Raw genomic sequence first — 15,171 nt, 5'->3', positions numbered from 1 at the left:
TGTCTCTAAAAACATCCTGTAATAAAATTTGAAGCCTTGACAATCTAAAAATGCCTTAGGTCAACTTTAATTTTCACTTGTGACATTTTTCATTTTGCATACTTTTTGAAAAAGCTGAATACATAGACATTCTACATTTTGACCCGTTATAACCTTTCTTTAAAAATATAGTAAGTTCCTGCTACTCTTAAAAAGTACATCCACTTCCCTGGAATAATTCCAATGTTCCTTTTAAATAGAACTTATAACTTTATAAAATTTCCAGCTGTCTATTACACAATAGGCCTGTAAGAAACTTTTGCCTTATCATTTCCAAGCAAAAAGTAAACCAGATGTTTGGTGCTTATATGCAAAATTAAGCTCTCCCTGTGAAACCAAATTAAAATGAACTCATGAGTGAAGCAAAGCCCTGATGAAAACAGAAACAAAGACAAAACAAGCAAACAAACATAAAACATACTGTGGCTTTTTTGTGGCTTATTGGTCTTAGTCATTTGTCCACTTTTCCTTGCATCTGGGAAATCACACACATCGTTTCCCATTCCCAATTGTTCTATAAAATTTATAATATTAATTTGGATTTTATAGAAGAAAAAGACTAAAAAGTCCATAATGTTTCACCAGGTCACTTAATAAAAAAATCAGTTAATGCCAGGTATTTGCTATGCATTTCTTTAAATGCTTTACATGTATTAATTCTCCTCATTCTCACACACAAAAATGTTGAGAATATTATTGTACTATTATCTCTACTCTACAGAAAGAGTTGAGGTCAACAGAGGTTAAACTTGACAAAGGTCTGTCTCTTGGTGGCTGGGATGGGACTCACATTCAGAAGAGCTGACTCCAAAGTCTGTTTTCTTTACCAAGGGTCACATGGATCCCACATGACATAGTGGTTCAAAACCACTATTGAAAAATAAAGAAAAACCATTCAATTTAGTCTGGGTAAAGTCTAGAGTCATTTTTATTTGCTGCTTAATTTTCAAACTTTAAATTTCACAACTTTTTAATAGAATCTATTGATATGGATCTTATTCCAGTGTGACAGTCTAATTCATAAGGAGCCTTTCTCTCTCACACACACACATCACTCTGAATCAGTGCTGCTTAAGATAACTGTGCTTCTGTCAAGAGGATCTTGACTGTGCCAGTGAAGTGACTGGCACAGCTATTACAAAGCTCTGTTCTAGCAGAACTGAGACATTGGAAAATCTCCGCCTTCATCCCAACTCCATGTCCATTAATAGATTTTAAATGTACACGGATGACAATCAACGTTTCGTCTCTTATCTGACATCAAATTTTTAAAAATGGACATAACAATTAAGAGAAGAGAAAACATGAGGTATATTTTCAAAAATACTCAATGTTTATCTAAAATCTGTAAGGTACTCATTTTAGTACCTAAGACTTCAAACCTTAATCTCATCTAGAAAGCAGTCCTTGGATACAGCAAGAATCAAGAGAAGACATACCTGAAAACCAGGCCAATTAAGCATGAAACTCCTCCAGTTGCTTTGTGAAGGGAGATGGGAATGGTTAGAAAATTTGGCACCAAAAGGAATTAAACCTCCTTCAGTTTTAAGCATTTCCTATTGTAGGAGTGAAATCTACTCACTGGGTCTAAAACATTGGACAATTTGTTAATAGAACTAGCTGATCTTGTAAGATAAACCACTAACTGTCTAGGTTACACAGGTGCTGCCTTTTATACCTTTTGTTAATCTATTTGTCTCACAAGTATTTACTCAATCTTAAATCAAGGAAAAACAGTTTTCTAGTAACACTGATGACTCATCATTTTGAAATAGGAATTTATTTTCCTTCCATTCATAGGGCTATGTCAAGACTAACATTTAAAAAGTGGCATTCCTCCCTTTTACCTCTTAAGGGCCTGTAGTTTATAAAGTAAAACAATTAGGTATCAAATATTTGACCCTCCTAAGATTCATCTTCAATGCACATTAAATCCCAGGGAAATGTATTAGGTGTTGGCAATTTTGTCTCCTTTATTGACAGACAGCAGAATTTTGGCAATTTTATTTCTTTGACTGACAGAAAACAGAACTTGGAAGCTTGATTGACAGACAACAGAACTTTATGGTTCCATGAAACAGCTTCCAGTGAACTAATATATGTGGTTTTCTCTTCATGACATCACATACCAGAAACAAAGTCCACCCTAAATTATGTACTACAAATTATACTTTTGAAAATAAAAGATAGGAAAGAGTTCAATTTAATCTACCACTAAATGAGTAGGTAATTGATTGACCCCAAACCTTTTGGGCAAACTAGGCTTATCTTTGTGGTACTTATTTGGGCTTGAATTTTCTTGAAGGAATGAAGTCCTGCTAATAGATACAGGAGGGGGAAGCAAGATAAACATTAGTGTGCTGGCTGCTTTAAGAACAGTGAACTTGAAGATTTAAACTTGGTCCCAAATTCTTGAATAAAAATGAATTAAGTGTCTACAGCAAAAACCACTACAATTTATTACAACTAATAAAAATAAATGGAACAAAAAAAAAAAGAAGCCTATAGGTCTTGAACATGAAGAACCTGGCTAACTGTGGTCATGAGACCTCAGAAGCTGAGATAACAGAAATTCAGTTCCTTTTAATGCTCCCATCTTTACAAGTGTAGTTTTCACATTAACAGGCAAAGTGGAGCAACTTCACAGCCATAATAGCATGGGCTCCTCCAGTCACTTCCTTGTTCTAACTTCCTAATATGATGAGATCTGTGTGGGTCACTGCATCTTACCATCCTGTGCTCCTCACAGTGCCTGAACCAAAAACAACATGCACTGAATAAATCTACACAAGACGCTGCTCTCAACATTCTTACTTAATCCTCACAACACTCTTGTAAAACAGGAAGAGCAGCATCTCCATTTCACAGGAGATGAATTCCCAGACACCATGTCACCATTGTCACTAAGGCTCATTAGGCACCGACCATGTGCTAAGCACTGTGAATGTATTAACTAACTTGGCACAGTGGTAAAGAATCTGACTGCCAATGCAGGAGATGCAAGAGATGCAGGTTTGATCCCTGGGTCAGGAAGACACTCTGGAGTCAGAAATGGCAACCCATCCCAGTATTCTTACCTAGAAAATTCCGTGGACAGAGGAGCCTGGTGGGCTATAGTTCATGGGGTCGCAAAGAGTTGCACACGACTAAGTGACTGAGCACAACAATGCCCACAACATTAAGATCAGTTAGGTGTGAATAGACTCCTCATTTTACAGATAAGAAAACCAAGAAACAGAGAATTGAAGTTATAAACACATATGTATTAACATCACTATAAATAGTTATTACTATCAGCAACTAGCACCAGTACTGAACCCAGGCATTTGGCTCCAGAGTCCACACTTTTTTTTTTTCCATTTATTTTTTTATTAGTTGGAGGCTAATTACTTTACAATATTGTAGTGGTTTTTGTCATACATTGACATGAATCAGCCATGGATTTAATGAGATGGTTGAAACTGGAGCTCATTATACAGAGTGAAGTAAGCCAGAAAGATAAAGACCAATACAGTATACTAACACGTATATATGGAATTTAGAAAGATGGTAACGATAACCCTATATGCAAAACAGAAAAAGAAGACACAGATGTACAGAGTCCACACTTTTAAACCAAGGCAGACAACATCCTGCCTTGAGATCTGCCTGCCCAATAGTGTCCACCTTTTTTGGCCTACAGTCCTGTGGCTAGCTGATGACTAGGCCAAGGCTACTTCTGTCCGACCTCCAGCCCAGCTCCGTTAACAGGCCGTGTCAATTATTACTTGCATAAACAAAGCCACCTGAGCCTCACAAAAAATCTAACCAACTAGATAAAGTGGGCATGTGCACTGAAGAACTAACACTTCAAAGAAACCCAGTGTGGAGGCTACCTTCCAAAATAGGATAGGTGAAAAACAGAGTGGAGACATCAACCACCGGGAAACCTGCAGGGACACTCATATTGAGAAACTTACTACTGAGCATCCACCTGCTACGTACCACAAAGCCTCTTCTTACATGTCACCAAAATCCACTGTAAAACTATAGGGTTAATTTCATTGATGAAGATATTTACATTTCATCAATCTTCTCATTAATTTATCATTGCCATTTTAGGTAAACCTCATAGTGTCAGCACATGCCAGAAGTGCTGTGATTCCAGAAATGGATGGGAAATGAAAGAAAGAAACACACAGCCTGTCTCATGGAGAGAGACTCCTTGTAAGAAGGTCCTTCCTAAAGAATAACTTAGCTTGTGGGCTGTGCTTAGTTGCTTAGTTGCTTAGTCGCTCAGTCGTGTCTGACTCTTTGCGACCCCATGGACTACAGCCCACTGGGCTCCTCTGTCCATGGGGATTCTCCAGGCAAGAATAATGAAGTGTGTTGCCATGCCCTCCTCCAGGGGATCTTCCCAAATCAGGGTTCGAACCCAGGTCTCCCATATTGCAGGTGGATTCTTTATCATCTGAGCCACCAGGGACACTTAACACCACGTAACACAGCCAACATTTTATTTTTTTAATTTATTTTTTAGAGGAAAACTGTTCCACAATGTTGTACTGGTTTCTGTCATACAACAATGTGAATTAGCCATAATTATACATATATCTCCTTCCTCTGGAGCCTCCCTCCCCTCTCCCCGTTCCAGCCCTCTAGGTTATCACAAAGTGCCAGGCTGGGCTCCTTGTGGTTTATATCAATTTCCCACCAGCTGTCTATTTTACACATGATAGTGTATCTGTGTCAGTGCTACTCTCCTTCCCCTGCTGTGTCCAGAAGTCCATTTTCTACATCTGAGTCTCCACTCCTTTCCTGCAAATAGGTTCACCAGTACCATTTTTCTAGATTCCATATATATGCATTAATATACAATATTTGTTTTTATCCTTCTTTCTTACTTCACTCTGTATTAACAGGCTATAGGTTCATCCACCTCACAACCACTAACTCAAGTAGTCAACAACATTGAAACACATTTCCATCAAATGTGTGGTGTTTTGTATGCCAGGCAACAAATGGGTTCCTAAATCGTCCTGCAAAGTGAACACTTATTTTTCACAAGCATAAATTGGAATAAAAGCTTATATGCTTCTATATTCAGATTTTCTCTGGTAGGAGGAAAAATATCAGTTTTTTATAGAAAATGGATCAATACACACAGTGATTTTCTTCCAAGCGTCTCCCCCATTTTCACACATAAGCTATAATAAGGCACCAAATGGGTTTGTTAACAACCATTTCTACTGAGAAAACGGTGTCTGACTTACCTATTGAGTTTCTATCGAAGAATAATACCAGAGATCTCAAAATGGACTCTACCATTTTGCTGTGCAAAGTTTGTGAAGAATTAACAAGGATGTGGAATAACAACAGAGATCTTGTGATGCCAAAAAGGATGGTAAATACATTTAAACCTGAAATAAAGAAACATCACTCAGCACAAGATCTGTTCTTTTTCTTCAATGATCCTAAAGCACAGCAAACACTTTATAGGTGTGTTATGTATTTTATTCTATAAATACAATTTATGTATAAATTCATATACAATATAGAGTAACTTTATACATATAATAGATTCTATAAGAGTTTAATACAATCACAAGATACATTTATAAAGAATTTAAAAATCACTATGTCCCTCAGAGTTAAATAGAAACCACATGGGGAAAACATCCAGTGTAAGCTACAATTTCAGGCTTTCCTAATTCAATTACAAGTTCTAATAAAACTGAGAAGAAAGAAAATGATAAAATGCAGTCATCTCTCCTTTCTCTGAATATCAAATCTTACTATTTACAACATGTCCCACAATTTAAAAGTGAGGTATGTCTTGGTACAAAACAAAAATTGACTTTAAGGCAATAAATAGTAGACTGAATAATGTACAAAATGAATATGTGATCTGAAAGGTAGATTACTGGAAATCACCCAATCAGAACAGCAGACAGAGAGACAAATGAAAAAATAAATAAATAAATAAAGTGAGAGCATATAAGAGACCTATTTGATAATATAAAGCATGCTAATCTAGGCATAATAGAAATTCCTGAAGGAGAACAAAGAGGAAAAAAAAAGGACTAAAATGTATTTGAAGAAACTATGGCAGAAAACGTTCCAAATCTAAAGAAGGAAACAGATATGCCGGTACAGAAGCAGAGGGTCCCAAACGAGATGAGCCTGAACAAACCTAAACCAAGATATATATGTATAATTAAAATGGCAAAAATTAAAGAGAAGATTCAAAGGCAGCAAGAGAAAAAGTTAATTACAAAGGAATCCCACCCCCACCCCGCCCCCGGTGGGGCCAAGGCTATTAGCTGTTATTTCTACAGAAAAGTTGCAGGTAAGAAGCGAATGGTAAGATGTATTCAAGGTTCTGAAAGGAAAAAAAAAAAAAATCTGCTACCTAGCATGCTCTATCCAGCAAGATGAGCATTTAGAATAGAATGAGAGGTAAATGTTCTCAGACAAGCAAAAACCAAAAGAATATAGTAACACTAAACCTGTCCTAAAGGATACACTAAAAGTGACAGTGAAAGTTGCTCAGTCATGTCCAACTCTTTGTGATCCTGTGGACTACAGTCCACGGAATTCTCCAGGCCAGAATACTGGAGTGTGTAGCCTTTCCCTTCTCCAGGGGATCTTCCCAACCTAGGGATTGAACCCAGGTCTCCCACATTGCAGGTGGATTCTTTACCAGCTGTGTTACAAGGGAAGTCCAAGAATACTGGAGTGAGTAGCCTATCCCTTCTCCAGTGAATCTTCCAAACTCAGGAGTTGAATCAGGGTCTCCTCCATTGCGGGCAGATTCTTTACCAACTGAGTTATCAGGGAAGCCTCCCACCATATACTAAAAGAACTTCTCTAAATAGAAAAGAAGTAAGAATCCATGGGGAAGAGAATATCACAGTTGGACAGTAAACCACTTACATAAGCCAACACACAGATTAAAAATTTTTTTCTGTGAAAGTGATGATAACCACAATCAACAGCAAAAGGATAAACATTAAGATGTATGAGGCACATCAAAATCATAAAATGGGACAGGAGAGTAAGAAAATGCAGATTTTTTTTTTCAGAATGTGTTTAAGCCTATATGTTGCTATTAAGTCATGTTGCTAAGTTATGTTCAACTCTTGTGACCCTATGGATTACAACCTACCAGGCTCCTCTATCCATGGACTTTCTAGGCAAGAATACTGGAGAAGGTTGTCATTTCCTTCTCCAGGGGATCTTCCCAGCCCAAGAACAGAAACCTTGTTTTTGCATTGGCAGATGGATTCTTTACCACTGAGCTACCAGAGAAGCCCTAAGCTTATATGACTACCAGTTTAAAGCAAGTAGATAAAGGAAAATGTTAACGTAATTGAAAAAGAGGGTAACCATAAATCGAAAACATACAGTAGATTCACAAAAGTCAAGAAGAGAACAGAAAGCATAACACAAAAGAAAATCATCAAAACCAGAAGAGAAAAAAACAAAAGGAACAAGGAAGAAATAAAACTCAACAGGAAAACAAAGTTTAAGATGGTGATAAATATATACATATCAAAAATTACCTTAAATGTCAAAGAACTAAACACACAAAAGACACAAAGTGGCATACTGAATAAAAATAATAAGAGCATACAATACGCTGCTTATAAGAGACCTGCTTCAGGGCAAAGGACGCACATAGATTGAAAGTGCGGGGATAGAAATAGATATTTCATGAAATAACAAGAAAGTGGAGGCAACAATACTCAGACAAAACAGACTTTAAAACAAAGATTATACAGAAAGATATAGAAGGACACTATAGGAAGATAGTACAGTTGTCAACATATATGCACCCAATATAGGAACATCCAAATACATAGAACAAATGCTGATAGACATAAAGGAGACAATAATAGGGGATTTTAACACCTCACTCACATCTACTGACAAATCTTCTAGACAGAAAATCAAGCAACAGAGATCTTAAATGAACAATAGAAAAATCAGACTTACTAGGTATTTTCAGGACATCACATACAAATCACATCACAAAACCCCCCAGAATACTCCTCCTTATCAAGTGTAGATGGACCATTCTCTAGAATGGACTCATACTATGGCACAAAACAGGTCTCAACAAATTTAAGAGGACAGAAATTATTTCAAGCATCCTTTCTGACCACGAATGCATTAAACTAGAAATCAACCACAGAAAAATAAGGAAAGAAAGATTACATTGTGAGAGAGTCAATTCCTAGGCAGATTGATAAGAAGTCCAGGGGTCCCCAAGGAGAGAGGGGTCTGAAATTCTCAAGGAGGAAGAAAGGACTAACTTTTTGTCCCTCTACATTCCTTAGGATTATATAACAATAGGAAAAGGAGTACGTGAAGGCTGTATATTGTCACCCTGCTTATTTAACTTATATGCAGAGCATATCATAAGAAATGCGGGGCTGGAAGAAGCACAAGCTGGAATCAAGATTGCTGGGAGAAATATCAGTAACCTCAGATAGGCAGATGACACCACCCTTATGGCAGAGAGTGAAGGGGAACTAAAAAGCCTCTTGATGAAAGTGAAAGAGGAGTGAAAACGTTGGCTTAAAGCTTAACATTCAGAAAACTAAGATCATGGCATCTGGTCCCATCACCTCATGGGAAATAGATGGGGAGACAGTGGAAACAGTGTCAGACTTTATTTTTGGGGGGCTCCAAAATTACTGCAGATGGTGACTGCAGCCATGAAATTAAAAGACGCTTACTCCTTAGAAGGAAAGTTATGATCAACCTAGACAGCATATTAAAAAGCAGAGACATTACTTTGCCAACAAAGGTCCATCTGATCAAGGCTATGGTTTTTCCAGTGGTCACGTATGGATGTGAGATTTGGACTGTGAAGAAAGCTGAGTGCCGGAAAATTGATGCTTTTGAACTGTGGTGTTGGAGAAGACTCTTGAAAGTCCCTTGGACTGCAAAGAGATCCAACCAGTCCATCCTAAAGGAGATCAGTCCTGGGTTTTCATTGGACGGACTGATGCTGAAGCTGAAACTCCAATACTTTGGCCACCTGATGCGAAGAGTTGACTCATTGGAAAAGACCCTGGTGCTGGGAGGGATTGGAGGCAGGAGGAGAAGGGGACAACAGAGGATGAGATGGCTGGATGGCATCACCGACTCAATGGACACGAGTTTGAGTAAACTCTGGTAGTTGGTGATGGACAGGGAGGCCTGGCGTGCTGCAATTCATGGGGTCGCAAAGAGTCGGACACGACTGAGCGACTGAACTGAACTGAATGTATCCTGCTTGAGGACAGCCTCTGGAAAAAACCTGGCTAATCCTGTTATCTTAAAATGTAAATTATGGGAGTAGGTCTAGTGAGGTCTTTACAACCTCCAGACATTCTTTTGATTCACTGTAATAACTAATTAGAGAGTATATAACTCCATGGCTAACACTAGCAAGGGGGTACTCTTTCTGCCCCCTTCTGATGCCTATGTCAGAAGCTTTCTCTATCTCCTTTATACTTTAATAAAACTTTATTACACAAACCTCTGAGCAATCCAGCCTCGTCTCTGGCCCCAGATTAAATTCTTCTCCTCTGGAGGCCAAGAATCCCGGCCTCTTTTCCGTGGTTTAGCAACAACCTTTCAATGGAAACTAAACAACATGTGGGATTTTCCAGGTGGTGCAGTGATAAAGAATCCCCCTACTGATGCAAGAGATGTGGGTTCAATACTTGGGTCAGGAAAATTCCCTGGAGTAGGAAATGGCAACCCACTCCTTGTCTGGAAAATCCCATGGACCGAGTAACCTGGTAGGCTATAGTCCATGGGATCACAAAGAGTCGACACAGCTGAGCAACTGAGTGCACACAGACAAAAAACATGTTACTTAAAAAAAAAAAAAGAATTAACGATTAAATCAAGGAGGAAATTTAAAAATACAAATGACAACACAGCCACACAAAATCTATAGAGTGCAGCAAAAGTAGGTCTTAGAGGGAAGTTAATAGTAACATAGGTCTTCTTCAAGGAACAAGAAAAACCTCAAATAAACAACCTAACCTACCACCTAAAAGAATTAGAAAAAGAAGAACAAAACCTAAAATCAGCAGAAGGATGGACATAATAAATATCAGAGAGGAAATAAATATGTAAAAAATAGAAAAAAAAAAATCAATAAAACCAAGAGCTGGTTCTCTGAAACGGTAAACAAAATTGGCAAGCCTCTGGTTAGACTTACCAAGAATAAAAGGAGAGAACCTAAATAAACAAAATATAAATCAAAGAGGATAAGTAACAACTGATTCTACAGATACACAAATAAACCATGAACTGTATTTACTAACAAACTGGACAACCTATGAGAAATGGACAAGTTTCTAGACACATACAGCACATCAAAACTGAACCAAGAAGATATAGAAAAGTAGAGCAGACTGATCATTAGAAATGAAACAGAATCTGTAATTGAAAAAAAAAAAAAAAACCTCCCTACACACAAAAGTCCAGGACCAGATGGCTTCACAGGTGAACTTTACCCAACAAAAAAGGAAGAGCTTATACCAATCCTTCTCAAATTCTTCCAAAAGACTGAAGTGAAGGGAATATTCCCAAAGACATTCCATAAAGCCACCATCATCCTGATAGCAAAACCAGACAAAGATACTACCAAAAATGAAAATCATAGGACAATATCCTTGATGAATATAGAAATGCAAAAATTCTCAACAAATTATTAGCAAACTGAATCCAACAACACATAAAAAAATCATGCACTATGATTAAATTGGATTTATCCCAGGGTTATAAGTATGGTTTAACATATACAAATTAATTGATATGATACATCATATCAACAAAAGAAAACACAAAAACCACATGATCTTAATAAATACAGAAAAAACATTTGATTAAATTTAACACCCATTCATGACAAAAACTCTTATGAAAGTAAGCACAGAGGAAGTAAATCTCAACAAGATGAAAACTGTTTATGACAAAGTCAAAGTATAAGTCTTTCATTCATGTCCAACTTTGCAACTTCATGGACTGTATGCAGATCGCTAGGCTCCTCTGTCCATGGATTTTTACAGGCAAGAATACTGGAGTGGGTAGCTATTCCCTTCTCCAGGGAATCTCCCTAACCCAGAGATCAAACCTGGGTTTCCTGAATTACAGGCAGATTCTTTACCATCTGAGCCACCAGGGAAGCCCATTTATGACAAAGCACATGGCCAGTATAAAACTCAATGGTGAAAAGCTGAAAGCCTTCCTGTTAAAATTTGGAGGAAGACAAGGATGCCCACTCTCACCAAGTCTATGCAACATAGTACTTGAAGTCCTAGCTACAGCCATAAGATAAGAAAAAGAAATCAAATTATCCACATTTGAAGGGGAGAGGTAAAACTATCACTATATGCAGATGATAATATATATATATATAAAACTGTAAAGACTCCACACAAAAACTAATAGAACTGGTAAATGAATTTAGCAAGGCAGAAGGATAAAAGATTGACACACTGAACCAAGGTTTTTTTTTATACTCATAATGAAACATTATAAAAAGAATGTAAAAACAAATAAAAATCACATCAAAAAACTTAAAATACCCAGGAATAAACATGACCAAGGAGGTGAAAGATTTATAAAACATTAAAAGAGGAAGCTGAACATGATCCAAAGAAATGGAAAGATATACCATGCTCTTGGAAGAATTAATACTGTTAATACTGTTAAAATGGCCATACTACCCAAAGCAATCTATAGATTTAACAAGATCCCTACCAAATTATCCATGAAATTTTTCATGAAACTAACAAATACAGCTAAAATTTATATGGAACCACAAGAAACCTAGAGTTGCCAAAGCAATCCTAAGGAGAAAGAACAAAGCAGGAGTCATAGCCCTTCCAGACTTCAGATGATAGTACAAAGCTATAGTAATCAAAATGGTGTGGTTTTGGCACAAAAATTGACTATGAATAAATGGAATAGAGAGCCAAGAAATAAATGCATACACCTTCAACATCTGTTAAAGTTAATCATCAATGGAAGAGGCAAGACTTGTATATTATATACAATGTATATTATACAAGACAATATCTTCAGTAAGTAGTTTTGGGAAAGTTGGACAGCTGTATGTAAACCACTGAAGTTAAAACAACTCTCACACCATACATAAAAATAAACTCCAAATGACTTAAAGACTTAATACGACATGACACCATAAGACTCCTAGAAGAGAACACAGGTAAAACTTCCTCTCACATAAATTGTACCAATGATTTCTTAGATCAGTCTCCTAAGGCGATAGAAATAAAAGCAAAAATAAACAAATGGGACCTAATCAAACTTATAAGCTTCTTCACAGCAAAGGAAACCATAAAAAAAAATGGAAAGACAACCTACAGACTGAGAAAAAAATCTTTGAAAATGATGTGATTGACAAAGGCTTAATTTTCAAAATCTAAAAACAGCTTATACAATTCAATGATCAAAAAAAGCAAACCTGCTCAGAAAATGGACAGATGACATAAACAGACATTTTTCCAAAAAAGACATACACAGATATATGACAACTGCTGCTGCTGCTAAGTCACTTCAGTCGTGTCCGACTCTGTGTGACCCCATCCCTGGGATTCTCCAGGCAAGAACATTGGAGTGGGTTGCCATTTCCTTCTCCAATATATGACAACAGGTATATACAAATATGCTTATCATTGCTAGTTATGAAATGAAAAGCAAAACTACAATAAGGTTATCACTCAACACCAGTCATAATGACCATCACTGAAAAATACAAATAACAGATGTTAAAGAGGGTGTGGTGAAAAGGGAATATATGTACACTGCTGGTAGGAATGTAAACTGAGGCAATCACAGTGGCAAACAGTGGAGGGTCTTCAAAAAGCTAAAAATAAAGTTGCCTTCAGTTCAGTTCAGTTCAGTTGTTCAGTCATGTCTGACTCTTTCAGACACCATGGACTGCAGAACACCAGGCCTCTCTGTCCATCACCAACTTAGGGAGTTTACTCAAACTCATGTCCATTGAGGCAGTGATACCATCCAACCATCTCATTCTCTGTCATCCCTGTCTCCTCCTGCCTTCAATCTTTGCCAGCATCAGGATCTTTTCAAATGAATTAGTTCTTCGCATCATGTGGCCAAATTATTGGAGTTTCAGCTTCAACATCAGGCCTTCCAATGAACACCCAGGACTGATTTCCTTTAGGATGGACTGGTTGGATCTCCTTGCAGTCCAAGAACTCTCAAGAGTCTTCTCCAACACCACAGTTCAAAAACATCAATTCTTCAGTGCTCAGCTTTCTCTATAGTCCAACTCTCACATCCATACATGACTACTGGAAAATCCATAGCTTTGACTAGATGGACCTTTGTTGACAAAGTAATGTCTCTGCTTTCAAATATGCTGTCTAGGTTGGTCATAACTTTTATTCCAAGGAGCAAGCATCTTTTAATTTCATAGCTAATGGCAACATCTGCAGTGATTTTGGAGCCCCCCAAAAATAAAATCGGGCACTGTTTCCACTGTTTCCCCATCTATTTGCCATGAAGTGATGGGACCGGATGCCATGATCTTACTTTTCTGAATGTTGAGTTTTAAGCAAACTTTTTCACTCTCCACTTTCACTTTCATCAAGAGGCTCTTTAGTTCTTTTCTGCTTTCTGCCATAAGGGTGTTGTCATCTGCATATCTGAGGTTATTGATATTTCTCCCAGAAATTTTGATTCCAGCTTGTGCTTCATCCAGCACAGCATTTCCCATGATGTACTCTGCTTATAACTTAAATAAGCAGGGTGACAACATACAGCTTCAATGTACTCCTTTCCTGAATTGTAATCAGTCTGTTTTTCCATGTCCAGTTCTAACTGTTGCTTCCTGACCTGCATACAGCTTTCTTAGGAGGCAGGTCAGGTGGTCTGGTATTCTCATCTGTTTAAAAATTTTCTACAATTTGTTGTGACCCACACAGTCAACGGCTTTGGCATAGTCAATAGAGCAGAAGTAGATGTTTTTCTGGAACTCTCTGGCTTTTTCAATGATCCAATGGATGTTCGCAATCTGATCTCTGGTTCCTCTGCCTTTCTAAATCCAGCTTGGACATCTGGAAGTTGATGGTGCATATGCTATTGAAGCCTAGCTTAGAGAATTTTGAGCATTACTTTACTAGCATGTGAGATAAGTGCAATTGTGCAACAGTTCAAGAATTCTTTGACATTGCCTTTCTTTGGGATTGGAATGAAAACTGACCTTTTCCAGTACTGTGGCCACTGCTGAGTTTTCCAAGTTTGCTGGCATATTAAGTGCAGCACTTTCACAGCATCATCTTTTAGGATTTGAAATAGATCAACTGGAATTCCATCACCTCCACTAGCTTTGTTCATAGTGATGCTTCCTAAGGGCCAGTTGCCTTTGCATTCCAGGATGTCTGGCTCTAAGTGAGTGATCATGATTATCTGGGTCATGAAGATCTTTTTTGTACAGGTCTTCTGTGTATTCTTGCCACCTCTTCTTAATATCTTCTGCTTCTGTTAGGTCCATATCATTTCTGTCCTTTCTTGTGCCCATCTTTGCATGAAATGTTCCCGTGGTATCTAATTTTCCTGAAGAGATCTCTAGTCTTTCCCATTCTATTGTTTTCCTCTATTTCTTTGCACTGATCACTGTGGAAGGCTTTCTTATCTCTCCTTGTGATTCTTTGAAACTCTGCATTCTAATGGGTATATCTTTCCTTTTCTCCTTTGCCTTTCACATCTCTTTTTTTCAGAGCTATTTGTAAGGCCTCCTAAGACAACCAGTTTGCCTTTTTCATTTCTTTTTCTTGGGGATCGTCTTGATCCCTGCCTCCTGTATAATGTCATGAACCTCCGTCCATAGTTCTTTAGGCACTCTATCAGATCTAATCCCCTGAATCTATTTCTCACTTCCACTATATAATTGCAAGGGATTTGATTTAAGTCATACCTGAATGGTCTAGTTGTTTTCCATACTTTCTTCATTTTAAGTCTGAAGTTGGCAATAAGGAGTTTATGATCTGAGCCATAGTCAGCTCCCAGTCTTATTTTTACTGACTGTATAGAGCTTCTCCATTTTTGGCTGCAAAAAATAAAATCAATCTGATTTTGGTATTGACCATCTGGTGA

The 15,171-nt window shown here is 37.6% G+C and overlaps 1 protein-coding gene across 1 annotated transcript in view; it reads right to left on the bottom strand.

Moving 5' to 3' along the window:
- LOC110127202 (ATP-binding cassette sub-family C member 4-like) overlaps positions 1-15,171 on the bottom strand; it is a 107,697-nt gene that overhangs the window by 38,087 nt on the left and 54,439 nt on the right. Inside the window, exon 20 of the mRNA XM_070471120.1 lies at positions 5,292-5,438. Within this exon, the coding sequence (XP_070327221.1) occupies positions 5,292-5,438 (147 nt within the window). The remainder of the gene's footprint in view (positions 1-5,291; positions 5,439-15,171) is intronic.

The sequence above is a fragment of the Odocoileus virginianus genome, chromosome 8 (genome assembly GCF_023699985.2).
Source record: "Odocoileus virginianus isolate 20LAN1187 ecotype Illinois chromosome 8, Ovbor_1.2, whole genome shotgun sequence".
Taxonomy (NCBI): domain Eukaryota; kingdom Metazoa; phylum Chordata; class Mammalia; order Artiodactyla; family Cervidae; genus Odocoileus; species Odocoileus virginianus.
Note: the sequence above shows the minus strand (reverse complement) of the source record. Positions and strands in the feature narration are given on the sequence as shown.